The sequence below is a fragment of the Solanum pennellii genome, chromosome 1 (assembly GCF_001406875.1).
Source record: "Solanum pennellii chromosome 1, SPENNV200".
Lineage (NCBI taxonomy): Eukaryota > Viridiplantae > Streptophyta > Magnoliopsida > Solanales > Solanaceae > Solanum > Solanum pennellii.
In genome coordinates this window covers 3425309-3451802 of record NC_028637.1, presented here as the reverse complement: position 1 = coordinate 3451802, position 26494 = coordinate 3425309, and the positions used below count along the sequence as shown (strand labels likewise).

At 32.8% G+C, this 26494-nt stretch overlaps 2 protein-coding genes across 2 annotated transcripts; one reads left to right on the top strand and one right to left on the bottom strand.

Annotated features, from left to right (window-relative positions):
• Positions 1–182: 182 nt before the first annotated feature.
• On the top strand, positions 183–13871 carry LOC107006421 (serrate RNA effector molecule). Its single transcript, XM_015204980.2, has 12 exons — positions 183–740; positions 4208–4326; positions 4729–4786; positions 5654–5728; positions 5902–5976; positions 6056–6103; positions 6264–6332; positions 6419–7219; positions 7301–7349; positions 9957–10234; positions 10351–10518; positions 13047–13871. Exons 1-12 carry the CDS (start codon positions 292–294, stop codon positions 13105–13107), a joined length of 2250 nt encoding a protein of 749 aa, XP_015060466.1. The 5' UTR covers positions 183–291; the 3' UTR covers positions 13108–13871.
• Positions 13872–14768: 897 nt separating this feature from the next.
• On the bottom strand, positions 14769–17689 carry LOC107027468. The gene is made up of 5 exons (XM_015228646.2): positions 17405–17689; positions 16023–16087; positions 15879–15939; positions 15419–15565; positions 14769–14959 (listed from the first exon to the last, which is right to left on the bottom strand). Exons 1-5 carry the CDS (start codon positions 17643–17645, stop codon positions 14865–14867), a joined length of 609 nt encoding a protein of 202 aa, XP_015084132.1. The 5' UTR covers positions 17646–17689; the 3' UTR covers positions 14769–14864.
• Positions 17690–26494: the final 8805 nt, after the last annotated feature.

The following is a 26494-nucleotide window of genomic DNA, read 5'->3' as shown; positions in this document are numbered from 1 at the left end:
AGACAACAAATGGAGAATAAAATTTGTATAGTAAAAGTGAAATAGAAAAAGTAAGTGGAGTTAAAAATCAAAATCTTCTTTTTATGGGGAAATTAAGTAATTAAAGAATACTTTTGGGGTGTAAATGAAAACCTTTTATCTCCTTAAAACTCAAAAATCTTATTTACTTTCCACTCCCTCACCAATCTTTTATTCTCCATTTGTCACTCTTAATTTCCACATCTACAAACTAACACTGCACTCTCAGCTAGGGTTTCTCTTTCCGACGATTCACCGCCACCGTCGCCGCCCATGGCTGAAGTAATGGACGCTCCGGCGGAAGGTTTAGAACGCCGCCGTGAACGAAGCAAGGAAAATCCAAACAAGTCGACGGAAGAGCCACCGGTATCTTCTCCACCACCGCCTCCTCCTCCTCCGCCGCCGTCGAGGCGTGGCCGCGATAGAGATTCACGGGAACGGAGGGATGACAGGGATTTTGATCGTAGAGGTGGTCGTGGGGACTATTACGATCGTAATCGTTCTCCTCCTCATCATCCTCCTGGTCGAGAGCGTGACTACAAACGTGGAAGGCCTAGCCATAGCCCTCCTCCTCCTCTTCCTCCTTATCGTGACCGACGTGGTGGATATTCTCCTCCTCACCGCCGTTCGCCTCCATTTCCACCTTATAAGCGTTCTCGTAGAGATGACTATGATGGACGCCGTGGAAGCCCTAGAGGTGGTTTTGGGCATGGTGATCGAAGGTAAATTACGAAGCTTTTTCTCTGCATATGATTGGAAATTCTCTTATAAATCTTCGATTATCAGTCTGTTTAGCCAACCAGTGGGATTTCTTATGGATGGCCGCAGTTAGGTTGTTACTGAGGCATGTTATGGCTATGTAGTAGGATTACATAAATAATTAAGTGGAGGATGGCAGAGGCGCAGACTCATGATTCACCTTGTTTTAAGCTGAATAATAGTAGATTTTTGGGACCTGGGTGATGAAAGGAAGGAGTAGGAAGAACTTATTTACTATAATTCAAGCTGAAAATAGTAGATTTCTGGGACCTGGGTAGTGAAAGAAAGGAGTAGTAAGAACTTATATACTCTAATAAATATGGTGAATATAGCATTTGTTGGTCCATTAGTGTGTTGGATTAGTATATGGAACAGCAATACAGTACACTTTCCAGGGCATTACCCATTTCCCCTAAGAAATTGCTATGAGAATGTTTAGGTGCTGACAAAGGTTATGTTTGGGCTTTTTGAGGGTTCAGTACTATTAGAACAGTGGTGTAAGCTGAAGAAGTTAGCTTCTGTGAGGTTCCAGTTTTGGTCCCTCCTATAATGCACATATTTTTTGGAAAATGTAGCTTCTCTGAGGTTCCAGTTTTGGTATGGTGTATAATACTCATATCTGATTACACCTTAATCATGTACTAGATAAGTTGGTTATATCAATTTTCTACATTTATTCCGCCCACTGTGTCTGTTTCATTCAAATACTAATGGGCTCTTTAGTGATGACCGACAAACCTTTTGTTTAGTTCAAGCTCAATGACATGTTGATGACAGATGCAATTCTGTCTGTCTATGCTAGCAGACATATTAAGGTGCCAACATTGTATGTAAACGTGAAATTGAAGGATGTTTTTTTTTTTGAGAAGCTAACAAGTTGGATGTATTAAGCACAAAATGGTAGCAAGGAGGAGATACTTCTTCCTACTTTATAGCTAATGCTCTGGGAGAAGCTGGCCATAGTGCTCTGATTGTTTTCCAATGTCCGTCTGCCTGCGGCGGCCCTCCTATAATTGAATACCATTCATTCAATTGAAAATGTTTCAATGCGGTTACCCTCTTCCCTAGTGCACTGTCTTCCAAATTAAATCTGCATAACCATCTCATCGAAAGGCTCGTGTTTTGTGTTCTCAAGTTCTTGATCCCTAATCTTCTTCCTTTCCTCCCTTTTTTTCTTGATTGATGTGACGCCCATTCGACTTGGAGGAAGTTCTTGAACTTTTTCTACCCTGATGGGTATTGGACAAAGAGACATAATATAAGATGTCATGGAATTAAGTGACCCAAAGAGAGAGGTATTGTCTCTTCCAGTTAGCCAATCTCTTTTCACATTTCCTTATAACACCATGCCAAATAGAATCTGCTACCTGTTTTGCCCCTTAAGTCATCCCCAAGTACTCTGTGGGGAGACTTTCTATTTGACATGCAAGATTGGTAGCCAAAACCTGCATATTCTGGACTGAATTAACTGTAAACAAGCCGCTTTTGACCAGTTAACATGGTGTACTGATACAGCTTCAGAAGTATTTAGGATCACGTAATTGTTCGCATAATTACATGAAGGAGTACCATCCATGCCTTTGGGATTATGAATTGCTGATTTTTTTAAAATTTTTTTTGGAGTTCTTAATACTCTACTTGCATTTAACACAGTGCTGTCTAACAGGAGTTGTCAGTAAAAAATATGTTGCTGCATACTCTAGTGAACAGAAAACAGCCTGGGTTAAGTTATTTCTAGTGCTAAGCTTTATAAAATGTAGACAATAATCAACATTCATTTGGAAACCCTATGAGCAGAGATCAGTGGTGACAGAGTAATCGTAGGAAATAAAAGGATTATATGGACTGTAAGTTATGCGTGAAATCCTCCAATTTATATTATTGAGGAGCAAATGGAAATCCGATAAAATTTTTTAGGTCCGCTGTAGCTTTCAAGAAAATTAGTTGATGTTACGGTTAGGAATCCTCACTCAGACCACTGGTGATCAGGAAAATAGATCCTACAAGCTGTTATTTCACCTCTGTAGAATCTAGGAACTATGGTATTATTTGCTGTATACCTGAAGAGTTGCAGAACAATCTTAGAATCACCTTATAACCTTTATAGCGGAATTGTTCGACTTCATTTTAACTTACCAACTTTTATTCTGAAGCTAAAATCATTCACTTTCTTAGGTTTCTAAACATTAGATTAGAGATTACGGAGTGTGTTAGATCTATCAAGCAACCTTTGATATGTTGGTGCAAGTTTCCTGATGTTAGAGAAATCCAATATGAACACAAAAAACTGTTATCTAAAGATATTTGTATTTTTCTAGCTTACTCTGTCGTGAGTTATTGCATCCAATGACATATGGTGATATTTTTTTGATGAAGTAGTGGTATTTCAATTGAAGAACCATCAAGAAGATGCATAATCACAAAAACAGAAATAGAAAAGTAAATATTAAAGAGTTTGTTATCCTCGTTACAGTGTGTTAGTCCATTCTAGGGAGCTAAGAAAGTTCAAATATCAGCAACTGCTAATTACAGGTGTTAACTTAACCAGCTAAAAAGGATAAGCAACATTTTTCCTTGGGAGTGTCATTTGGAGTTGAGAATTTCATAAGATCACGTTTGGTTCTTTTCGCTCCACAAACACCAAAAAATAACTACAGGAATCATCAACTAGATGTTCTTGATGGGCTTCTCAACTCTCTGTGAACTTCTTCTTTTATAAGTCTCTCTCATATGATGTGGCATGACCCAATTCAAACCAAAAATACAGTAAAACATATTCTGCAGGTCAGTGGCCACTGGACAATGTAGGAAAGAAGCGACTGACACTCTCCAGGAGGTTGACTGCTGGAAGCCTTTTCTGTGAGGGTGTCTTGTGTTAAACATGATCCAGTTAGAACAGTCCAAATTGACGCATATAACCTTGGTGGGCAATTCAGTTTTCTGTATCAGCTTCCATGACCAGAGGTCATTAAACTTATTCAGGATCACATCAATGGTGAACATCTTTATTCTGGCAAGCCGCAAACATATCCATTTCCCAACCGTGTATTGACCTTTTGGGTTGCACTTTTCAATTACTGTCAAGTCTATTTTGTGCAATGGGAGTCCTTACTAAAGAATGACATGCACAGATTAGAATAGATAAAAGCGCGATCAGCCGTTTATTTGTTAAATAAGAACAGAAATATAAATGAGGAAACTAACGAATTTCTGCCTCTTTTTCTTGTCTTTATTTGCACACTTCTCTAGTCGTCCAAAGTAGCATCATTCATTGTGTTTTCTTTATTATTCATGCTTTTATGGCATTTGTCCTTTTGCATAATTATTGTCTTGCAATTTTTTTGCATTTAAAAATCTGATCTTTTCTGTTGTCAAATTATCTTGCAAGTGTTCTTATGATGGTGCTTACGAAATCTTCTTGATATTGCAGATATGGTTATGACCATCAAGGAGGTTATGACCGTGAGATGGGGGGTAGACCTGGTTATCCTGATGAGAGGCATCATGGACGATTTGCAGGACGCTCGTCTGGTGGCTATCGAGGAGGAGGTCAGTCTCATTTATATTTTACTCTCATGGAGTATCTGCTATCAGTGGCGTGTTAAATGTGTAGTGTTTCTGCTTTTTAAAGTCTTAACTTCTATTTGAGTAATATGTGTTTTTGGGGTGCTTTATGTTAATATTCGTTGCTCTATACGATTTGTTTCATTTTGTTTTCTTAGATGGTTCCCCTAAAACCCACTCATGTCTTCAACTAACTGGAGGGAGAAATGTTCATATTTGAACTTTTTGATGGTCTTCTAGATGCAACCTGGTTGATTTGACTTCAGTTATTCTTTTGTAGCTTTAGTCTAGTACTATTATTCACGATCAAATTATTTGCTCCAAATTTTTTGTGGCGTTTGGCATTTCTTGGGATGGAGTTTTGACCTATATATATTTTTTTAATAGACTGGGGCCCTGTTCGCGGAGGATTTGCAGATAGCTTTGGTGCAGGGAACAATCAAAGGTACAAGTTTGTGCCATAAATTATTACTCTTTCCAATGTTCTTATTTTTGCCTTTACACCTCCCTGCAACTTCTATGCTTGTAAAAGAGCACCCTCCCCCCCTTCCCCCTCCCCATAGACTCCCATCTAGTAAAGTCAGTCCTGTACATTCCTATAGTAGGTGTTAAGTTTGCAAGTAACGAGTGCAGCTGCATGATCAATGCTATTATATGAGTGGAAGTGCTTGCTCCCATGTTATCTTTGTCATGTAGCATCATGATGAATGAATTCTGTCTCTGATTTTTAGTTGGGCATCAAGATGTAACAGGAAAATTGTGTTTTACAAGAAAGTGGCTTGAGATAAATGAAAAGAAAAAGAAATGATTATTTTTTGCAGGTCTGCTTGGATGTAAAATAGAAAGAGGCTGTTTGGATTGGCTTTAAGTACTTGTTTTAAAGCCAAAATAACCAAAAAAGGCCAAAAGCCATTAGTTATAAGTCCATCCAAATAGGCTCTAAGAATGTGGGGTGGTAACAACTTGCACAAACACCTACTTACCATCTACCTCCTCCCCTAGTCTCCTTGCAAAATAGAACTTTTCCAGAGGCGTGTCTTTTTCTAACAAATTTGTAAATGTGTTCCTCTCCTTCATTAAATACCGGATGATTAACTCTCATGCTCCTTTTTCTTTTCCATTCAACCGAATAGTACCTTTATGCATGAGAGTATGAGACTTTTCCATGATTTTTATGTGATTTTCTTTCAGTTGAATTGTTATATGAATATGGTCTGGGACCTGTGTTATTTCATTAGTCTTTCTTAAAATCTTTAAGATGGGTTTGTCATTTGGTTTAAATAATCAATGCACTCTTTTGTACATGTTGCAGAGAGGGATTGAAGTCTTATAAGCAGTTCATTCAGGAGCTTGAAGATGATATCTTGCCAGCTGAAGCTGAGCGCAGGTGAGACTGAAACCAAGATGATAAAATCTTGTTCTTTAGATGTGTCAATTTAAGCTTACTTTATTGGCCTCAGTGTAACTTGCAGATTTTTTATTTGTTTTGAGTACATTCTCTCATATTTGTGTAAAAATATGTCACTGCAAAATAATGGAGCTAATTCTCCTCATATGTAGGTACCAAGAATACAAGGCTGGGTACATAGAAGCACAAAAAAGAGCTTATTTTAACGCTCATAAAGATGAAGAATGGTACACTTCCAGCTCAGCTAGCTTGTCCTGCTATGTTTATTTGTTTGAGCTCTCTAATAGAAGTTCTTTGTATATGCAGGTTGAAAGACAAATACCATCCATCAAACTTAATTTCTGTTATTGAAAGGTACATGTTGATACCATGAACAGAATGTTGTAGGGATAATTTTGGCGATGCTCTTGTTTGTTTCTTGGACAAACTACTTTTAGACCTTTTACTTATTGTTCTAGTCAGGTGTATGACTTTGGTTCTATTGAAGTCTTTTCTCCGTCTTAATTTCCTGTAGGAGGAATGAGCTTGCAAGGAAATCGGCGAAGGATTTCTTACTTGATTTGCAGAGTGGAACTCTAGACATGTAAGACCTGTTTGTTCTTAATATATGGAATGTGCAAGATGAAATTGTATCCTGCTTTCTGAAGTGATAAATCTTTGCATGAATAGAGGTCCTGGTGTTGCACCTCCTCCTACAAACAAATCAGGACAGTCAAGTGAGCCAAATTCTGATGAAGAAGCAGATGAAAATGGCAAAAGGAGGAGGCATGGGAGGGGACACAATAAAGACCCTGACTTACTTTTAGCTGCTCCAAAGGCTCACCTAGTGAGTTCTGATCCCAGAAGAGTCCAGATTGATGTTGAACAAGCACAGGCACTTGTGAGGAAGCTTGACTCGGAGAAGGGAATAGAGGATAACATACTATCTCGGTCTGATAATGATAGGGGAAGCAGAGACAAGTCTCATGGTTCCACAGGCCCAGTTATTATCATAAGGGGCTTAACTTCAGTGAAAGGTCTTGAGGGAACTGAGTTACTTGATACACTTCTAACCTATCTGTGGCGCATTCATGGGGTGGATTATTATGGCCTGGCAGAGACAAATGAAGCTAAGGGTCTCCGGCATGTGAGAGTGGACGGCAAGGCTTCTGATGCAACAAGCAATGGAGCAGAGTGGGAATCAAAAGTGGATTCTCATTGGCAAGACAGGCTGAAGGGGAAGGATCCCTTGGAGGTAATGGCTGCAAAGGAAAAACTTGATGCTGTTGCCGCCGAAGCCTTAGATCCCTATGTCCGTAAAATTAGGGATGAGAAGTATGGCTGGAAATATGGTTGCGGAGCCAAGGGTTGTACAAAGCTCTTCCATGCGTCTGAATTTGTCCATAAACATTTAAAGTTGAAACACCCTGATCTGTCAGTGGATCTGACTACTAAAGTGCGTGAAGATTTGTATTTCCAGAACTATATGAAGTAAGTGCAGTACACAGTAATATCTTATTTTCCACCTTCTTACTTTTAGTTTCAAGGCTAAAAGGTTTTAAATGATCTCAGTGATGAAAATTCTCCTGGTGGGACTCCTGTAATGCTGCCATCTGTGCCGGTAACTCATCCATTTCTTCATCTTCTTTATGTTAAGTAACATTTCTCGGGTTCTTACTTCGCATGTGTTTTTGAACGTCTATAATTTTCTACTCCAGGCTTTTTCTCATACTTTTTAAGATGACTAAGTAATGCTGTAGTATCCATCAATTATGTCTTGTGAACTTTGCTGCGTTCTTTCTTTAGTCTTCATTTTGAAGAATCTAAAAAAAAACATGCTTCATGTTTTAGGTTTTGTCATATTAATTTGTGGTCGATTGGTTTTCGGACAAATTTTACATGTACTGTAACAGAGGATTCTAGTTCCGTAAATAATTACTGCTATTTTTTTGTAGTGTTGTTGGATGTTTTGGTTAATGGTATTGATTATGATATATGGTGTCATCTAAGTATATGTTTTATTTAAAATTAGATACAGAGTTATTTCTTGTAATATCTTTGTCCAAATAGAGGGAAGAATATGGAGGATTTATGTAACAACTCCAACTAGTCGGGATTGAGGTGTAGTGGATGGATTTATTGTCCAATATTCTATTAAATAATATAATAAGTGCAATATAATAAAGAGCTTAGTTTTCAAAATATATAATAATAATAATAAAAACAAAGAGCTTAATTAGATGTATTGTTATCAAAAAGTTTAATTACCTCAAATAAAGAAAAAAAAAAGAAAACAAAATTTAAAGTGAGATAAGATAAATCACAAGATGAATGAATAGAGGGTAGAGTCTTGGGTCCATTATTCATCAACTTTTGAACCTTCCACCATTGGTCTAAGGTAGTCGTTTATTTAACTTTTGAACCTTGCACATTGACAAATGTTGCATTCCTCTTGTAAACACAACAAAACTTTCAAAAAATTCTTATGATTTAAATTATAATACCATAAAACATACTAGAAGAAAGTAATTGAGTGACAACAAGAGATGATTGAATTTCCAATAATAATGCGAAAGGTGCTGTTGTCATCTACATGCTTTTCTGAAGATACTGGCATAGTTATTGTCATATTGTTCTTGGGGAAATCAAATAGGGCAACGAGCATCTGATTGTTGAACTTGTAAATTGATATCGTGATTATTTTCAATAACACGATTAGCGAAGTGACCCCTTTGAATTTGTCCACGTGATGAAGACTTTGAGACTGAAACCTGTGATCTTCCATTTGGATGTGCGATTGATTCTGGCATCTTTTCTACGTAATGTCTGATATTGAACATTGTATGTTACAACTGATTCCATCTTCTAGAAACTGGTTATAGAATTGGTAGGCTGGAGAACTATCAAGTTTAGCATGTTCTCTAAGTCGTATCTAAGTTTTATAACATCCTCATCTCTCTAGTAGTATTGTGATGTAAAAAAGTATCGAACTGAAATCGAAGTTCTAAATTCAGCACATCGAATGGATTATAGAAACATGTACTTATTATTTTCCGGTCCTAGGGCTTTAGTTCAATGGTAAAAGTAGTATAACACGAAATGTGTGGTAGGCACTGCACATCTCGTGAGTTGAACCAAATCTAGTATAGAAGTGGAGAAGGAACGGTATCGTGCCATTTATCCACCTAGTATTGAAGGTAGAAACAACAGAATTTTCAGTCATTGAAAAAACATATACTAATGTCTGATAGTACTGGTGGTTTGGACAAGTGTGCTTCAGTACCTCATTCTCCCTCCATTTCAATTTATAGGGCCTACCCTACTAATGATAAGGGAGTCAGATGAGCAAGTTTAAAGTTCGAATTCCCCAACTCTACATGGGCTTCTGGCTTTTCTTTGTTGACAACTTTATTGAAATTATATGTTCACTACCTACTCTTGCACAAGCAACGAAAATTTTGTACTTTGACTGGGTACAAACTTTAAGGAAAAAAGGACTTTGGAAACTTATGCTCTTAGATATGCCATGACATTTGTGTGGCTACTAGACTTTTGAATCTTGTGATTTTAACCATGCCATAACATTTGTGTGGTTATAAACCCTTGTCATTAGGTGTAAAATAGAAAGTTCAAGTTAAATTGCTTTCAAACATAATAAAATGACATTCTTTTTGGAACAGACTAATACAGAGATAGTTCCTTTTTTTTTGAACAGAGGATAGTGTTTTTAAAATTGTTGAGAAAGCTCCAATAATGGTCAAGTTAAACAGTTCTAATTGATTGCCCTTTTATTATAAGAATGTGTGAGGTTTTGTTTGGGTGCAAAAACTACTCACACATTTCCCAGTTAGAAAATTGTTGATAGTACATGCACGTTTTAGTCCTGAATGTTGCCTTCACAGTTAGTGATGTTTAACCGAATTGGTTTGAACTGAGTAATTTTGGGTCTCTGTCATTTTCATTGCTGTGATGAATTCTCATCAGCTGGATTGTTCTTGTTGTTGGCACTCGGGATATAATCCATTGTTTGTCATCTGTGCTTCAATGCTGTTTATCTTTTTTTGTGTTCTTGCCTATGTATCATAGTTTCATTCTCCTGATGGAGCTAGCCCGTCTTTATATGTTAATTAATTGAATAAGAGCAGTTTGATCCCATGGAGTAAATAGTCCTCGTTTTACTTGAACTTACAATCGGTGTTGAATTTAACTGCATGTTGGTTCTATGCAGAAAGAGAAGCCAGTTAGGCGCCGACCTGGGCTAGATGGCCGGCTGAAGGATGACAGAGGGAACCGTAAAGATCGGGATGGACGTGCTAATGGCGGTGAAAGGTTTGATATGTCTGAAAATCCACAATCTGGGGATTTTCAGTCCAATAATGATGGTGCCACTGGGGGAAATCCTGATGAAGAAATGTTTGATACTTTTGGTGGACAAGGGATTCCAGTTGCTTCTTTCCCTTCAGACATGGCTCCTCCACCAGTATTGATGCCTGTTCCTGGTGCTGGGTAACTTAAAATGATTCTTTCCCATAACTTGTTAAATTTGCAAAACGTAAGTCTTAGCCATGTCTAGGATATCATTCTTGAATTTTGATTATTTTTTCATTTTCACTGCAATGTAGTCCTCTTGGTCCATTTGTTCCTGCGCCTCCTGAAGTTGCAATGCGAATGATGCGAGAACAAGGAGGCCCTACTCCATTTGAAGGCGGTCGAAATGGGAGGTCTGGGCCTGCAGGCCCGATAATTGCTTTACCTCCCGGATTTCGACAGGATCCTCGTCGCTTGCGAAGGTATTTCGTGCATTGTATGATTTTCAGATTGCTTAATGGTGAAACTACTAGTTACCATCATTCAAATGTTCATCTCACTAGAATAAGTAAAATTTGGTCAATTGTGAAATTCGTGCGGTTTTTTTACTGCACAAGTGAATTTATTTTTCTCGGGTTAGAAGAGACAATATGGGTTCCAAAGTGTTGGTATAGTAAATTGATGACTTGTAAAGTATGTTGGTGAAAAGGCCGATTCTAGCTAATGGCTCTTTGAATGGTTTAATGTAAGATTATAATAAAGGCTTTGCACCGTCTTGTGTTGGCGTGAAGATGCAGGGAATAAAAACTAGGGCTGAGTTTTAGGCTGTGTGAGCAAGGGCTCACATCAGCTTATAAATGGTCCCTGGAAAGTGGGTTTGGAGGTCCGTGTTGACATAGCACCAGTCCCAAATCTGACGTGTTGGTTAACGATTATTCCCTTTGTCCCAACTTATGACTTACTTTCCTTTTTCGTCAGTCCCAAAAAGAATTAACACATTTCTATATTAAGTAACAAAAGTATTGTTAGGCTAACAAAAATCTATATGTTGGAAACAACACATGTATAATTTAACGCTTCTAGCTGTCTATCCCCTACTCATCTAGAATGTCTTGTACATGCTTCACACTTTTTAATTGCTTGTAATTTTTATTTTGGTATTTGGATATACCCTTTTAATGTGTGTTACTTACTAACCTAGTTTTTGAGCACCTAATTTGCTTCCTCTTCTACTGACCCGTCTTAATATTATGATTCTATCATCTTATTTTTTAATTTTAGTACTTGCTTTGTTTTCGTTACTTCGGGTTTCTTAACCATTTTTGCCGTCAATGTTTCTTTCCTTTGCCGTGGGTCAAGGTAGGGGTAAGGGGTACACTCCACCTTCTCCATATCTCACTTATTGTGTATGTTGTTTGTATGTTTCTTCCATTTGATATTTTCATCATAGCTTCCTTACTCTTGTATTTTTTGAACCTATTTTGAAAAATGTTTTTTATTGAGTCAAGAATCTTAACAGAAACAGTCTCACTACCTCCAAATGTAGGGGTAAGGTCTGTGTACAACCCCCCCCCCCCCCTCCCTAAACATCACTTGTAGGATTACAATGGACATTGTTGGGTACGGCAAGGGGGTGCATTATGTATTGAGCCTTTACAGGATGAAGGCAATGATGTCGGCGAGGGATGTTGCATGGACCATTAGCACTTATGTGGGTAGTATGGAGGGAAATCAATAGGAGACTCTTTGAAGCTAATGAGCTTCTGTTGATTTTTTTTTAGATTGAGTAAAGTGTAATGTTATTGATAAATGGTGAATATGGATTCCTATTTGTACAAAAGCTCAGGTGTCTTCGCAGAGAATAATATGTTTCTGTATATTCTCTGTTTTGTTGTTCACCTGTTGTACACAGGAGCACTTTCCTACTATCGGTAATATTATACTTTACTTGATTTAAAAAAAAGAACGAGAAGAAAGCATGATACGCACATTACATGGTAGTTGTGCTACAATTTGGAGCTATTGCCTTGTTCATGCACGGTTTTGTAGAAGCAGTTCTTGTGAATACTAGTCACGGTGAGCCATGTCCAAGATAAATCTGCACATGCTGGTTTGTCTATGTTTGAAGATTAGGTTGAAGTAGACTTTTAATAATGGGTTCCACGTTGAGAAGAAGATGGACAGATAAGACAACGGGAGTCTAGTTTGTGTTATGTTCACCCTTTTTGTTTATTTTCTCAAGGCAAGATTCAGAATCAAGAAACATGTTTTGCTTCCAAAGTGTGGAGGAATGTCTTGCCAAAGTGGAGCTACTTCTGGAAATTCTTGGAAGTTGTTTACTTGCTTCTCGATCTGTTAGCACCGATTTTCTGTTCTTGTTACAGTTGCGCGCTTCCAAAATACAACTACTCAAAATGAGTATTCCTTAGCACCACTGTGTAATGCTGGTGGTGGTCATGTGTTATGTATTCTGTTGTCATGTGTTATATGTTGTAGTGACATACTCACATCACTCCTACAATTTTTGTAAAAATGTATGTCTGTTTCCATGCGACATGTAGAATTATCCTCGAAGAAGTTGAAAACTGGAGGTGTAACATATTTTAGATTTGCAAATTGTAGCATTTTGTTGGTGTTTCATATGCTGAGTCGTCGGAATGACTATCTCGTGTGGAAGTTTTTCAACTTTGAATCTATTTTCAGAATTGGAGGAAAAGGCAGTACAAGAGAGCTGTAAAAGATCATATTGTTACGTTGTGCCTTAAGCAGATTATATGATCTGTTTTTATCTTGGTTGCATTTTCGTTTCATTCGAGAAACTTCTACCCTGATTGAATCCTGAAAATGTTGTTGTTTTGTGTTCGAATGGAGATGTGATTGTCCTCTATGCATTTGCATGAATACATGCCATGGAATGTGATTTAATTTCTTATGAATAAACACTGCTTTCTTTTTTAAAAAAAGACTATCCATACTTCCTTTACTGACTTACAGTTCAACAATTTTGCAGCTATCAAGATCTTGATGCACCTGAAGATGAAGTTACCGTAATAGATTACAGGAGTTTGTAGAGTAGACACGGGGAACGTTGTATTTCTTCCAGTGAGTAGAGGCAATTTGCGTTGATGCTACATTTAACCGTGTTGATGTTGAAGCAATGAGCAGATACTTGATCGTCTTGAAGTTAACAATGATCGATGGGACCTACTACATTGACATGCATAGTTGGTCTTTTCGTTGAAGAGGAATTGTGGCGGAGGGCTAAGTAGTTACGAGATTTCTTTGGTAGCAAGCAGTGCCTACTTGCTAGATCTTTCCAGGTTCTGCATTAGCATTAAGCGCGTAGAATTTCCAATTTTTTCGTCCTCCCCACCACTTGTTGTAGCAAAGATTTCAGGAGATATATGCTAATAAGAAGTTGGAATGATTGAAGACAAGAAGGGGTAAGATATGCTACTGTAAAAATTAATTTGTGTGACTAGATTTATCAGTTTGTTTTTCTTGTTGCTACGTTGCGCGATACTTAAAATTGAAGGGAGATTGTGACTCTTGAGATATCTGATTAGATGCCTATTGATCGTGTTTTCTTCCGGCAAGACGGTTCTTTTGTTACCTTGTGCCTGATTGAGCTCAAAATGGACAAACCAAAGCCATATATTACAGACTCGGAATACTCCGAACACAACGAAGAGTTGTCCTGCAGTTTGGACTGGATTATGAAAACTTTAGTTTGTAATTTTTGGTGATTAATATAAATTTCATAAGCTTAGGCACTATAAGACCATGTTTCATATGGAAGAAAACATGTAAAATATGAGTATTTGCTTTTTCTCCATCTTTGTTACCCAAATGATTACAACATTGACCAAATTTTGAAGTGAAAATATCATATAAGTGCAATAGTATTGGGCTAACATCTAAATTGGTAGGGCTAAATATAAGATGTGATAAAAGCTTTATTTCATTAATTCAGTTATTTAGAGAAATTTCTTTTTATTGTTGTTCCAAAAAAAAAAAGGCTACTTGCAAATTTCTCCCCATAACATGGACAATTAAAAGAAACAAAACTCATGACAAATACACAAATTGGTGGGAAAATGTTCTAAGGCTATTCTCAAATATATATATTTAATTGAATCGGTGAGAAAAAAATACTTTCTTTTTTCAAAAAGAATGACTTGGTTTGACTTGACACGAAGTTTAAGAAACTAAAGAATCTTTGAATTTTGTGGTTTTAAATTAAAGTAATGTGAAACGTATAAAACTGGTCTTTAAAGAGGTCATTCTTTTTTAAACAAACTAAAAAGGAAAGGAGATTATTCTTTTATAAACAAAGGACTAGTAATGTTTTCGTGTGAAAAAATTAGAAAAATTCCTATTCTTTTCAGTACGAATCTATTCCTATCATACATTTTTCCAATGAGTCGGTTAGGTCGGAAGTGAATGAAAAAAATCATGTTCTATAACACAAATTTCTCGGGAAATACATACATTTTCCGAGTGAGCCGGTTCGGTCGGAAATGAGTGGAAAAATCATATTCTATCGCACAAATTTCTCTCTGATTCGCGATGGAAATACATACATTTTCCCAGTGAGCCGGTTCGGTCGGAAATGAATGAAAAAATCATGTTCTAGAGTATAAATTTCTAACTAATTCGCGAAGGAATACAGTTGTTTCTAGTAGTGGAAAACCAAAGGGGTAATTAACCTCAAAGTCAAGAAGAAAATGGATAGCATAAGTTCAATAAAAATCACATTTATATATATATATATGTGTGTTTCCTCTGTTTACAAAATTATTGCAGATAATAGAATTCTGGGCTCTTTTTAAGTGCTACTTGGTTCCTCTTCTTCAACTTCAGATGCATTAGTTTCCATCTTCTCAAACTTTGCAACTCGAAAAATCGCCAAATTAGTATCCCCTGAATGACAAGATGTTTCGAAAAGACTAATCAACTCGGGGTAGTAGGAAGTTTAACACGTATCATACAAGAGTTTTAACTTTTATAAACTGACGATTTAAATGAACTTTTAAGAGTATTAAGGTCACGTAACTCATAATAAGTGAGACTAGTAAACCAAAAAAACAGAAAATTTAGAACATGGTGATAGTTTAAATGTTGTTTACGTTGTCAGTGTATATAAGTTAAATACTCGCGCAAACAATACAACCACTCATAAATCATAAGAAAGTATGAGAAATAAATTTAGTGAATGGAAATGAAAGATTGAAGAACTGTTGTAAAGTATGCTTTTTTCTTCACAAAGATGATGTAACAAGTAGTAGCGGAGCTAGGATTTTGGTTCAAAATATGAAGAAGTAGACACACGAAGTTGATAAAATGTGAGAAAAAGGAAAGCAGGGCAGTGAAAGCTTTTACCAAACGTCACGAGACTTCCAGGCAATGCAGCAGCAGCCACACCAGGTACGAGCCTTTTCTCACCGATGAAAGTACCATTCGTGCTGTCTAAATCTGTAACTACGAGATAGTCCTCCATGTTTTGCAGCCGAGCATGTATTGCAGATACTGTTTGTACATCAACAGATTTTCAGATATAAGCAGAAACTAAACGTTTCGTTTGGTAACAGTTTGTTCTCTTATTCAGAAAGAGTTTAACTTCTATATACTGACGATGTAATTTACTACTAAGTCACCTCAAAGAAGAGAGGCAACCAGTTATAACAAGTTAAATAGCATCGATAGTGTAAAAGTTATAGTAAACTGTGCCACGGAAGATCAAGTTGGTGAGTCGTGTGATGAGAAAACTTCCCACACAGTTCGGAGAGGACTGAATTAGAACGAGAGGTTATATAAGCTATCACACGAATGGTTTTATTACCTGTAGGCACCGGAATGACTACATCAGCCTTATCAGCAACGCGTCCAACAATTACTGGACCCTAAAGATATGTAACAGAACTTGCAGTTAACATACATGACATACGCGAAACAGGAAACTGGATCATCACATCATACTACTTACGGAAGGTATTTCAAGAGAGCGCGGCTTTGCAGTTGGAGAACCAATGTGTCTTGTGTCTCCATCACCTTAATTTTGATGTATTCAACATTTGATAGTAAGTCAATAGCTCTAAACTAAACATCAAACAAAATGCTAAAAACTCATCGTATCGTTAACCATATACTATACTCTGCAGCTTATACACATCGATTATCTTGCTTCAATGGATCAACAATTAGCAGTACATATAGCGTATGAACAGTAGTGGAGCCAGGAATTTCACAAAGGGTATCCAGAAATAGCACAACAAAAGTGGGATAAACATTTGCTACTAGTCGTGAGAGTCAAACACGCAAAGCATTGTCTCATTACAAGCGTCTGAAATCATTAGGCTACAATAGCTTGTTGTGTTAAGGGTGTCCAATATATGTTATTTAATCATTTCGTGTATTACTTAACTCGTATATACGATATTTTTTTTCTGAATCGGACACCCTAACAACCATGTAGCTACGCCACTGTGTATGAGTCATAGTAATGAAGTCAAGAACAAAGAAAAACAACATATATTTAGTAACACTACTCACCAAAAGTCTAGGCAGATGGAGGACATCACTTAGCATTGTATTTCGTCATTTTCAACCACTTCATTGACCGTCAAAACAACCTTTTTTAACCAAACGGATCTTAGACCTAATTCACATCCAAAAACTAGCTCAAAAAGAGTCGAATTGTCCAAGTCGTGTAAAAAGTCGAGGGTGCTCGTCCTTCACCGGCGGGACTCATTCCATTCATCACCCTTTTTTCTTTTAAGTACTACTCCTTTGTTTCATTTTACTTGACCTCGATATTATTTCATTTTACTTGTCCATTTTAGTAAATCAAGTGCCCTTAGTTTTAAATAATTACATTAGTTGTACTTGTCCAATATAAAATTCCAAAACATCGTTAATAACGTTTATTTAGTAAAATACACTTCTAATTAACCTTTCTTAAGCGACATACATTATAATAAAAATAACTTTTAGCAGCAATAAATATTGATATTAATAAGTGTTAAAGTCTTTATCGGCATTAGATAAGTGTCATTAGAATCAATATCGCTAAAGACTTTGAGGACATATACAAAGAGTGCTAATTGCCGCTAAAATACAAATTTAGTTCTTAATTGCCGCGAATGATATTTTTTATGTAGTGATATCAAGTCAACATGGATCAACTAATATAAAACGGACTGAGTACTAGCATTTCATAAATTTGATCCCATTCTACAATTAAGGTACTAACACACCACCATCACGGCCAACAACAATAACAACATAATGTAATTCTACGAGTCGAGTCTGAAGAGGATAGTGTGTACGAAAAAAACTACTACATGTTAAATAAAAAAGAACACATACCTATAAATTCAAGAATCCATGATACTGAACCATTAGATGAATTACTTTCAACAATAGAAGCATATATAGGTCCATAATGCCTCAATTGCCTAGCACTACATTTTATTTTTTTGGTTATGCAATTATATCCAAGAAAATTAATTGAATTTGAAGAAGAAATAGTAACTCTAGAAGGGAAAAAAGTTGGTATTTTTTGGAGATTAGCATAAGAAATAGACTGTGAAGTTGTAGTTAATTCCATTTTTCTTTTCTTTTTTTTTGTGATTTTTTTGGTTCACTCTTTATGACATGTATTTATATGGTTTGTGGATAAAATTGCTTTGGAGGAAAATGTGGTTGAGAACTTGGCTTTTATAAAATGTTATAGTCACCAAGATTGTGGATAACAAAAATGTCAAAAGTAATACTAGTAGGGGTGGGCATTCGGTAATTAATTTTGTAGGACACATATATTTTCTTTATTAATTATAATTTTTAGATTTTTATTTTTGATATAAAACTTATAAATATATTTTTTAATTTGATAATAGCTGATATTTATGTTCTCAAATATTATGTGTGCACGAATAAAAAAATTAAAGTTGTATAAAGTATGCTAAGTAGACACAAGCTCCAGGAGGAGGTCATTGGGTTCACGTGAATCTGTGCTCCCCTTTCAAAATAGTAGTGTTATATTTTTTAAAATATTTAAATATAGATATATCAACCCACATTTGAAGTATCATATAATGTTGTGCGATGATGATTGGACGCACCTCTCTAAGTGAGTTTAGAAATTTGAACCATTTATTTATCTTGTTTTGTTTTTCTTTTTAAAATTGGGTAACACCTCTGATCTAATGTGGTTTGAACAGATAATAAAGGAAAAATTCTATTGGCTAGAAAATCTTGTCAGGTATTTTACCTATATTATTTTACCTTTTGAACATTTTTACCCTTATAACTTTAATACCTTTTAATTAAAAAAAGATCAATTTATTTTAAAATAAAGGCAAAATGCACATGTACTCCCTCAACATGTGTCTTAAATTTCAGAGACACACTTAAACTATATTAAAATCCTATTACCCCCTTGAACTTATTTTATAAATAATTTTCTACCCTTTTTCAGCCTACGTGGCACTAGTTTGAAAAAAAATGTCAACACACGCTGGGCCCACAAGATAGTGTCACGTAGGCTGAAAAGGAGTAGAAAATTGTTTATAAAATAAGTTCAGGGGGATAATAGGACCTTAGTATAGTATAAGTGTGATTCGGGAATTTCAGACATAAATTGTGGGATACTTGTGCATTATCTCTAAAATAAAAGAGATATTATAGATTTTTTTTATTTTTCTGGTCATTCAACATTATCATATAAAAAATAACTTTGTACCAATAATTTTAAAATTTTAATGGTTTTTAGAGATAAGAGCATACTCCCTCCGTCCACTATTAATTGTCATAGTTTCTATTTTTAGAGTCAAACTATAAGAAATTGGACTAACATTTTAAGATACAAATTTTCATCATATACATATGCAAAAAATTGCAATTTATAATACTTTTCATATAATTTTTGAATATTTAAATTTTTTGTTTAAAATATTGAATTAATGTAGTCTAATTAGAAAATTAGTCAAATTGACTTTCGAAAATCGCAACATGACAGATAAAAGTGGATGGACGGAGTAGATGTTAAACCAATATAAATTTATATCTTAGATCCATCTTTTCGTAATAATGCATCCATGATCTTAAAATCTTGAATACGCCTCTATCACATATTCTATACAATACATAACATATATAATACAAATCAGTTTGAATGTGTCACTCGAGCTTTAAAAAAACTCAGGTTTACAATTTGGATTTTAAAGTGTGTGACCCAATAAAAATAAAATAAGTCTCATAAAATTTGAATCTTTCCATTGAATAAACTTCTCCTAAATTAAAACTCTATTCTAAAAAGAACTAAAAGTGGGGGACTTATAATTATTATTTTTTTTTGGTTGAATTTGGGCTAAGATTTAAGAAATACAATTATTTTTCAACTCAAAAATTGTTTGGACGATGAAATAGAGACCGATTGAACTATGAAGTAATGTTATTTAAAATCGAATTGAAATTTATACTTTAAATTAAAATAATTATATTTGTTCATAGATAATAGGTTATTGGTTTAATGGTTATGATTATTTCAATTATTCAATTATTGGTTTGAGATTTTTTCTTAACGGCTTAATCTATAACCAATAGAAATATTAAATTATATTTAATATATCATTCGGTATATTTTTATACTTTTATTTTGGCAGTCTCAAACTTTTGATTATTTACAATGTGTTAGTGTTGTTTTTGAGCAAGATACAATCTATCAACTCATGTGGTTGTTAATTTGGTATGTCACCATGTTTCTAAGTGATTTTCAGTCATTTATTTTTTGTGTCAAAGTTTTACGGTTAAATCGACAACCAACTGATAAACGATAAGTCAATATTTTAATGATTCTTTAACGGTTTAGTATATTTACAAATCAATAACCATAAGTCGAAATGAGAATCAAATCGACCGATACACAGCCCTACTACGAAGAGAATGGGGCTAGGGAGAACCAAACAAATATTTTTTTGGAAAAATAACTTAAATACACAACTATAATTTTTATATTCTCTAATTTTCCCTACATTTTTTAAATATTACATAATTCCTATAATACACATTTACCAATTTTAATGCCTATTTTTTCTCCATTAAAACACTCAACCTCTTAAATTAGTTTTTGAATTTTAAATTTTATCCATTTAAACACTCAATTTTTTAATCAGCTTTTTGATTTTGAATTATTAAATTTAATTAATTTTAAATAAAAGACCAAATTTTGAAATTTTGAATTTCAAAATTCAAAAAATCAGGAAACAGGATAACTTCCATATCTTTCTACCGTTTTGTTCTTACTTCCATATTTTTTGCTTGCTTACACACCAAAAACATAAGAACCAGTGCCTCTTGCCTTAGAAGAAGTTAAGGTGATAAAAACAAGTAGACAATCTTCATCTCATCCCAATACATTCGCCCAGTTACCACTTCCCCTTCCTCTTCCTCTAGCATCAACTTTGCATAAGGCCAAACAGGACTCAAAGAGTAAGTTTGTTAGGCCTACATTGTCTGGGGTTAGTATTTTGGTACTTAAAACTGTTTGCTGAAATTAGTAAAAATTTTAAGGAATCTAGTGTGCTTGCCGATACATTTGAATAAGTGTGTATAGTATTTTAGATGGTGAATTGATACATGAATTTGTTGTGTATCATAATATTTTATATGTATCATGAAATTTTGAAAATTGTTATAATGTATCATTCAATAAGTTTAGTAAATGCGTCATCAACTGTGCTTGATGATACATATAGAATCAGTGTGTACAGTGTTTAGTCAATTCACTGATACATGTAGTAGATATGTATCACATGTTTTGCATATAATATGAATTTCTGAAAACTGATATCATGTATCAGTAAGGTATTAGTTGTTTAGTTGATGTACTGATACATGTTTTGAAAATTGTTATAATGTATCATTCACTAAGTTTAATAAATGTGTCATCAACTGTACTTGATGATACATATAGAATCAGTGTGTATATTGTTTAGTCGACGTTTCTGATACATGTATTAGATACGAAATTGAATCTCCAACAACGATTCCGTCGATTTTGTAACTTTCATTCTGCAATTTGTTCACCCAAATTCCGGAATGTCTCATCAAAATCGAAGTATTCATCTTGAAAAATCCACTGTAACAACAATAAAATTACTGTAGTTCGAAATTTAACAGATTGTTCAAAAAAATTGTTTTCAAAATAGATGATATAATCTTTGTTTTTCAAAATTTGAAATTAATATCCAATTAAGTGCTGATTTTATGTTGATTAATGATATGTTACCGTAAATTTAGCTGTTTTATTAACAACATTAACTATACCGTTTTTTCCCCTTTTTTTTCTCAACAGTTTAAAATTACCATGTATCATTTACCATGTATCACTAGAGTCTAAAGTATCACGGCTCAACAAATTTAAGGGATTTTTTGTAAATACTAAATTTGTCGGGACAGAATGAAATTATTGAATTACACTATGGGATTCCTTAAATTTTTACTATTTTTTTCCTGGATGATTTTTTTTAGAAAATATTTATCCTATGTTAACTCAGAAAAGATTAAGAAATAGAAGGAATCATTTTTAGGTTATCAAAATAAAACCTATGATGGGGTCACTATAATCTTTTATATATGATATATATTATCAGTTTAAAAGCTACACGAAGTTATTCTATTTTAATTGTTAAAATGAGATAAAGAAAAAAAAGATTATTCTCTATTTATTTATTAGTTAAAGTGACTTTACTTTAAATAAAAAAATATATATTATCTGAATACCTTGATAATAATTATTTTATGTCATCAAATTAACCCGATCAGTAATTTCATTTAAATTTTAATGAAAAATTCTAATAAAATGGAAAATATTTTATTTTAAAATATTTTTCCAATTGAGTAAGATAAATATTTTTTAATTTTAAAAATCATGTTGGGGAAAAATTTGTTTAGAAGAAAAGTACATATATATTTATATTTGGAAAAAGATAGTTTTAACCGGTTAAGTAACAATAAGGACATTTTCAATCATCTAGAATATTTTTATTCATTTTACATAGCTTAAAAATATGTTTAATCCTTTTATTTAGAATAGTTTAGAAGGGTAATACACTTTTTAGAATAGTTTAAAAGGGTATATTAAGATGTATTTCTGACATTTTATCTATAGTTAAAAGAAAATATTTGTACTCTTTTCTCTATAAATAACACAAAAAATTAAATAAATAAAAAGTATGCTCTAAAATATAGTATACATGTCCTTCACATGGTTTTCAACTAAAGTAAAAACAAGAGACATTTCATTGTTGAACTTTTATGTTTGTTTGCTCTTATTTGGATAAAATTAGGTATATGTGAAATGAAATATTTGAATTCACATATACCAAACATCTTCTCATATATATATAGAAGGATATGTATAGAAATGTTCAAGAAAACCTTTCTTCTTCTCATGTGTTTTTTCTAATAAAAAAGGAAGTTTCATCATTTCAATGAGTTATTAATTTTATTTTCTTTATTATCTATGACAATATTTGAAAAGAAAAATAATAATCTTTCATCAAGAAAAATAACTAATCTCCTTGTTCAATGAATTTATCATCATTTATACATTTTTTTTATATCAAACCGCATACTATTATTGAATGTAGACAAACAATTCATTTATGATTATAGTACCCTAACAATCATTAAATTGATTAATTATCAAATACAAGTAATAAATTTATTGGTTATTTTATGTTTCACTCATTCCTTTTTACCTTATGATCTCATTTATTTTATTTTTCGTTCATTTCTTTTCACCTTATTATCTCGTTAGTATAATCTTGTTTTTTAAGTCTAAATGAAATCTACGAATATATCAATGAATTTATAGATTTGCTATTATTCAAACAAGCTCACTTAACCAGGGACGGAATCATGTCAAGTCTATTTAACCAGTATAATCATGTCAAAGTGATTAATTTTTGTTTTAATGAGATATACACTGCAATCAAATGCATATATAACTTGAGATATTTTAGATTTTTATTGATATTTTCAAAATGATATACGAATTAAGAAAAAATCGCGAAAAAATATATTACAACATTTGATAAGAAATATGTACTTTTACCTAATTTATTTTATCTTTAATATTTTCTTTGCATAAAAAGAAAAATTTTACATAAATATTTAGATTAATTTATTATTTACTCTTCTAATCGATATATAAACTACATTGTTATGAAACTATATAAAATAATGAGAAGAATAAAGAAGGGAGAAAAAAAACGACTTCTTATTCATCTTTAATTGTTAATATATTATTAATTAAGTTAACAACTATTTAGATTAATTTTTTTTTAAAAAAAATAAAATAAAATTTGCAGAGAGTACAAATCCCTTGTTTGCATTAAAGACTTGTAGAATTTTAGGCTTTACTATCTAAGGATAAATAGTACTAATTAATGTCACTGACTTAAATTGTACTTTTAAATTATTCTCTGGCTATGTTTCCTCTAATTTGGGGGTGGGGTGTTGTGTGGGTGGGTGGGGGGAGATATATTATGAAATTTTATTTAAGAATTTTTTTTTAAAAAAATTGACCAAATTTCTAACTCAAAAATCTTATATGGTACTTCCTCTAAATTTAAATTAATTTTAAAAAATAGAAATATTTAAGTGATGTTTTTATCTTTTAACTATTATTTTTTTGTTTGATATGATTAAAAGAATATTAATTTTTTTACTTGTACATTATATACATATTTAAGGATCTGTTTGGCTATGGCTATATTTACTCTTTTTTTTTCAAAATATTTTTTCACTTTGCTTAAGAAACAATTTTTGGACTTAGAAAATTCCAAATTCAATTTGATTTGGATTCCACATTAGGAAAACAACTTAGTATATATTTTCCAATTGATCTTCATAATTTTAAATAAATATCCTTTTTTTTCGTAAAAAGTACAATCAAACACAACTTCATATTTAAGGATATCTATGAAAAGATAAGAATGAATTCGAGAAAGTGATAGTGAGATGGTTCAAACATGTGAGAGCAGATGTCCAAATGCCCTGCTACACATGTGTGAGAGGCTGAGTATGGATTGTTTCAAGAAAGGTATAGATAGATCGAAGAAATATTCGGGAAAAGTAATATTAGACAATATACGATACAATTTGAGTTTACTGAGCATATAAATTTGGATAGGAGGTTGTAATGAAAGTGAATTAGGATAAGAACTTAGTAAGTAATCGTGCATTATATTGTTGTCGTTTATATATAATACTAGTAGTTGTAGATTGCTAGTATATGTTACTTTTTGTATTTCAATTATTATTATTTTTGAACAGCTAAGGGTCGATCTAACAAAATTATTTTTCTATCTCTGAAGTAGGAGTAAAGTTTGTATTTAATCTATCGATTTTCAAGTTAAAACTTAAAACGGGGAGCTTTTTTTTATAGTGTAATGCAAACATCCCTCTTTCTTATAACATATACTTTACTCGCTGTCCAACAATAGTTGTTCCTCATTGATTAGATACGCTCCTTGACAAACAATACATAAATAATATTAATATATTATTTTTTGACTTTATTAAATTTAATAATTTAAAAAATGTGTTATGTGATAAATAAAATTTAATAGTGAAGGTAAAATAAATTATCGCTTGATTTTATAGATTAGATAAGTATAGTTGTATAACTTTTTAGTATAGCGGACAACTATTATTGAATAGAATAAAGTAAAAAAATAAATATAATCAAGCTCTCTTTGTTGTGTTATGTGGACCCTACAAATTGCTTCCTAATTCTTTAGTTAATTAATTAATGGCCAATTAATAATTTCCTAATGATTAACCCCATAGGCCATACATGAGTGAATAATTTATTGTTCCGTTTGATGTGGTATTATTTTTATTTTTTTTTTTAATAAAAATTGATTAAAGTATTTTTTTTTTATCAAAAAAACATTTTTAACTTTTTTTTCTTGTACGGTTATGACACATATTTACTTTCTTGAAAATGTTATGGAATATTTAAGATCAAAAATTTAATTATTATTTTTTTAAAAAATTGATCTTAGTCATATATAATAGAGGAGATTTTATTGAATATCCTTTTGGTAATTGGTATAAAAAATCAATTAGTTCATTAAAATATTGAAGGGAATATTTTGAATAATTCTTATTTTAATTCACTTATTGATGATTGTAGGAAGCTAATAAAAGATTTTCCATTAATGTATATTTCTCTTGTTAAAAAATCAGCAAATTAAGGTGTAATATGTTTTTTAAATTTGATTTCTGTTTATATTTATGTCTTTTAATTTTTGGTGTGCTTAAAATAGAAACTTAAACTCATAACACGTCTTCAGATGGCGTAGCCAAAAATTTCACAAAGGGTATATAAGAATCGCATAGGTAAAAAAATAATTTGACGATGAGTGCACTAAAATTTTAATTTTGAACTATGTAACATTAACAATTAAATTTTTTTATGAAAAAATATACTAAATTTTTTAAAATCAAACCACGAGAGATTTAGCTTGAATTTTCATGTTTATTTAATAGGAAGTGAACGAAAAAGAAAAAAGAGAAAGAGAAAATTCAATTTATGATGAAATCACTTTTATACTTCAAGATTCCACCAACCTATGTCGACTTAACAACAAGATATGAAAAATAAAGAGTAAAATCAAACTAGTTTTTCTAAAAAAGAAATTCTATATAGAGCCTTTTTTCATTTTTTTAATAGCGATATAGAAAAAAATTAGAATTCCCTAATTAAATTTAAATTAAATAATTATTTTTAAATTTTATTTAAAAAGTGATTAAAATTTAATGTTTACTGCTTTTTTTATTATATTTTAAAGTTGTAGGTCTCTAATTTGAGATTATTCTAATAAGATAATATGAGTTTTGAATTGTTGGAAAAAAAACATATTTATTAACCATGATTAGGTCTCTAATTGAGATTTTTAATAGATAATATTTAGTTTGAATTATTAAAAATATAACTGATTTCATTAACTATAATTAGAACATAATTAGGAGCTTTTTGAAAATGTAAAAAAACAAACGCAGCGTGCGTTGACCCAAAGATACCGTTGGGCTAGGAGATTTTAGTGTGCTTAAGAGTGTTTAAAATGTGTTATTTAAGCATTTAAGGTGTAAATTGTAATTTTCCGATGAAGATAGTGTACCTCCGCCCCTACACGTCTCCTACACGACGTTTTACATGACAATTTGAGCCCTACGTGATGTCATATCTGCATTATCACACGTAAGACTCACATTTTTGCTTATTCAATTTTATTACAAATTTAAATATCTACTTATACATTCCAAAACTAAAAAACGTGTTTATATGTTATGCGAGTTATTTCTATATTTAGTTAGATATAATGGGGATTTTATATCATTTATTTCTAATACAATAAATATATATAATATATACTCGCTTAT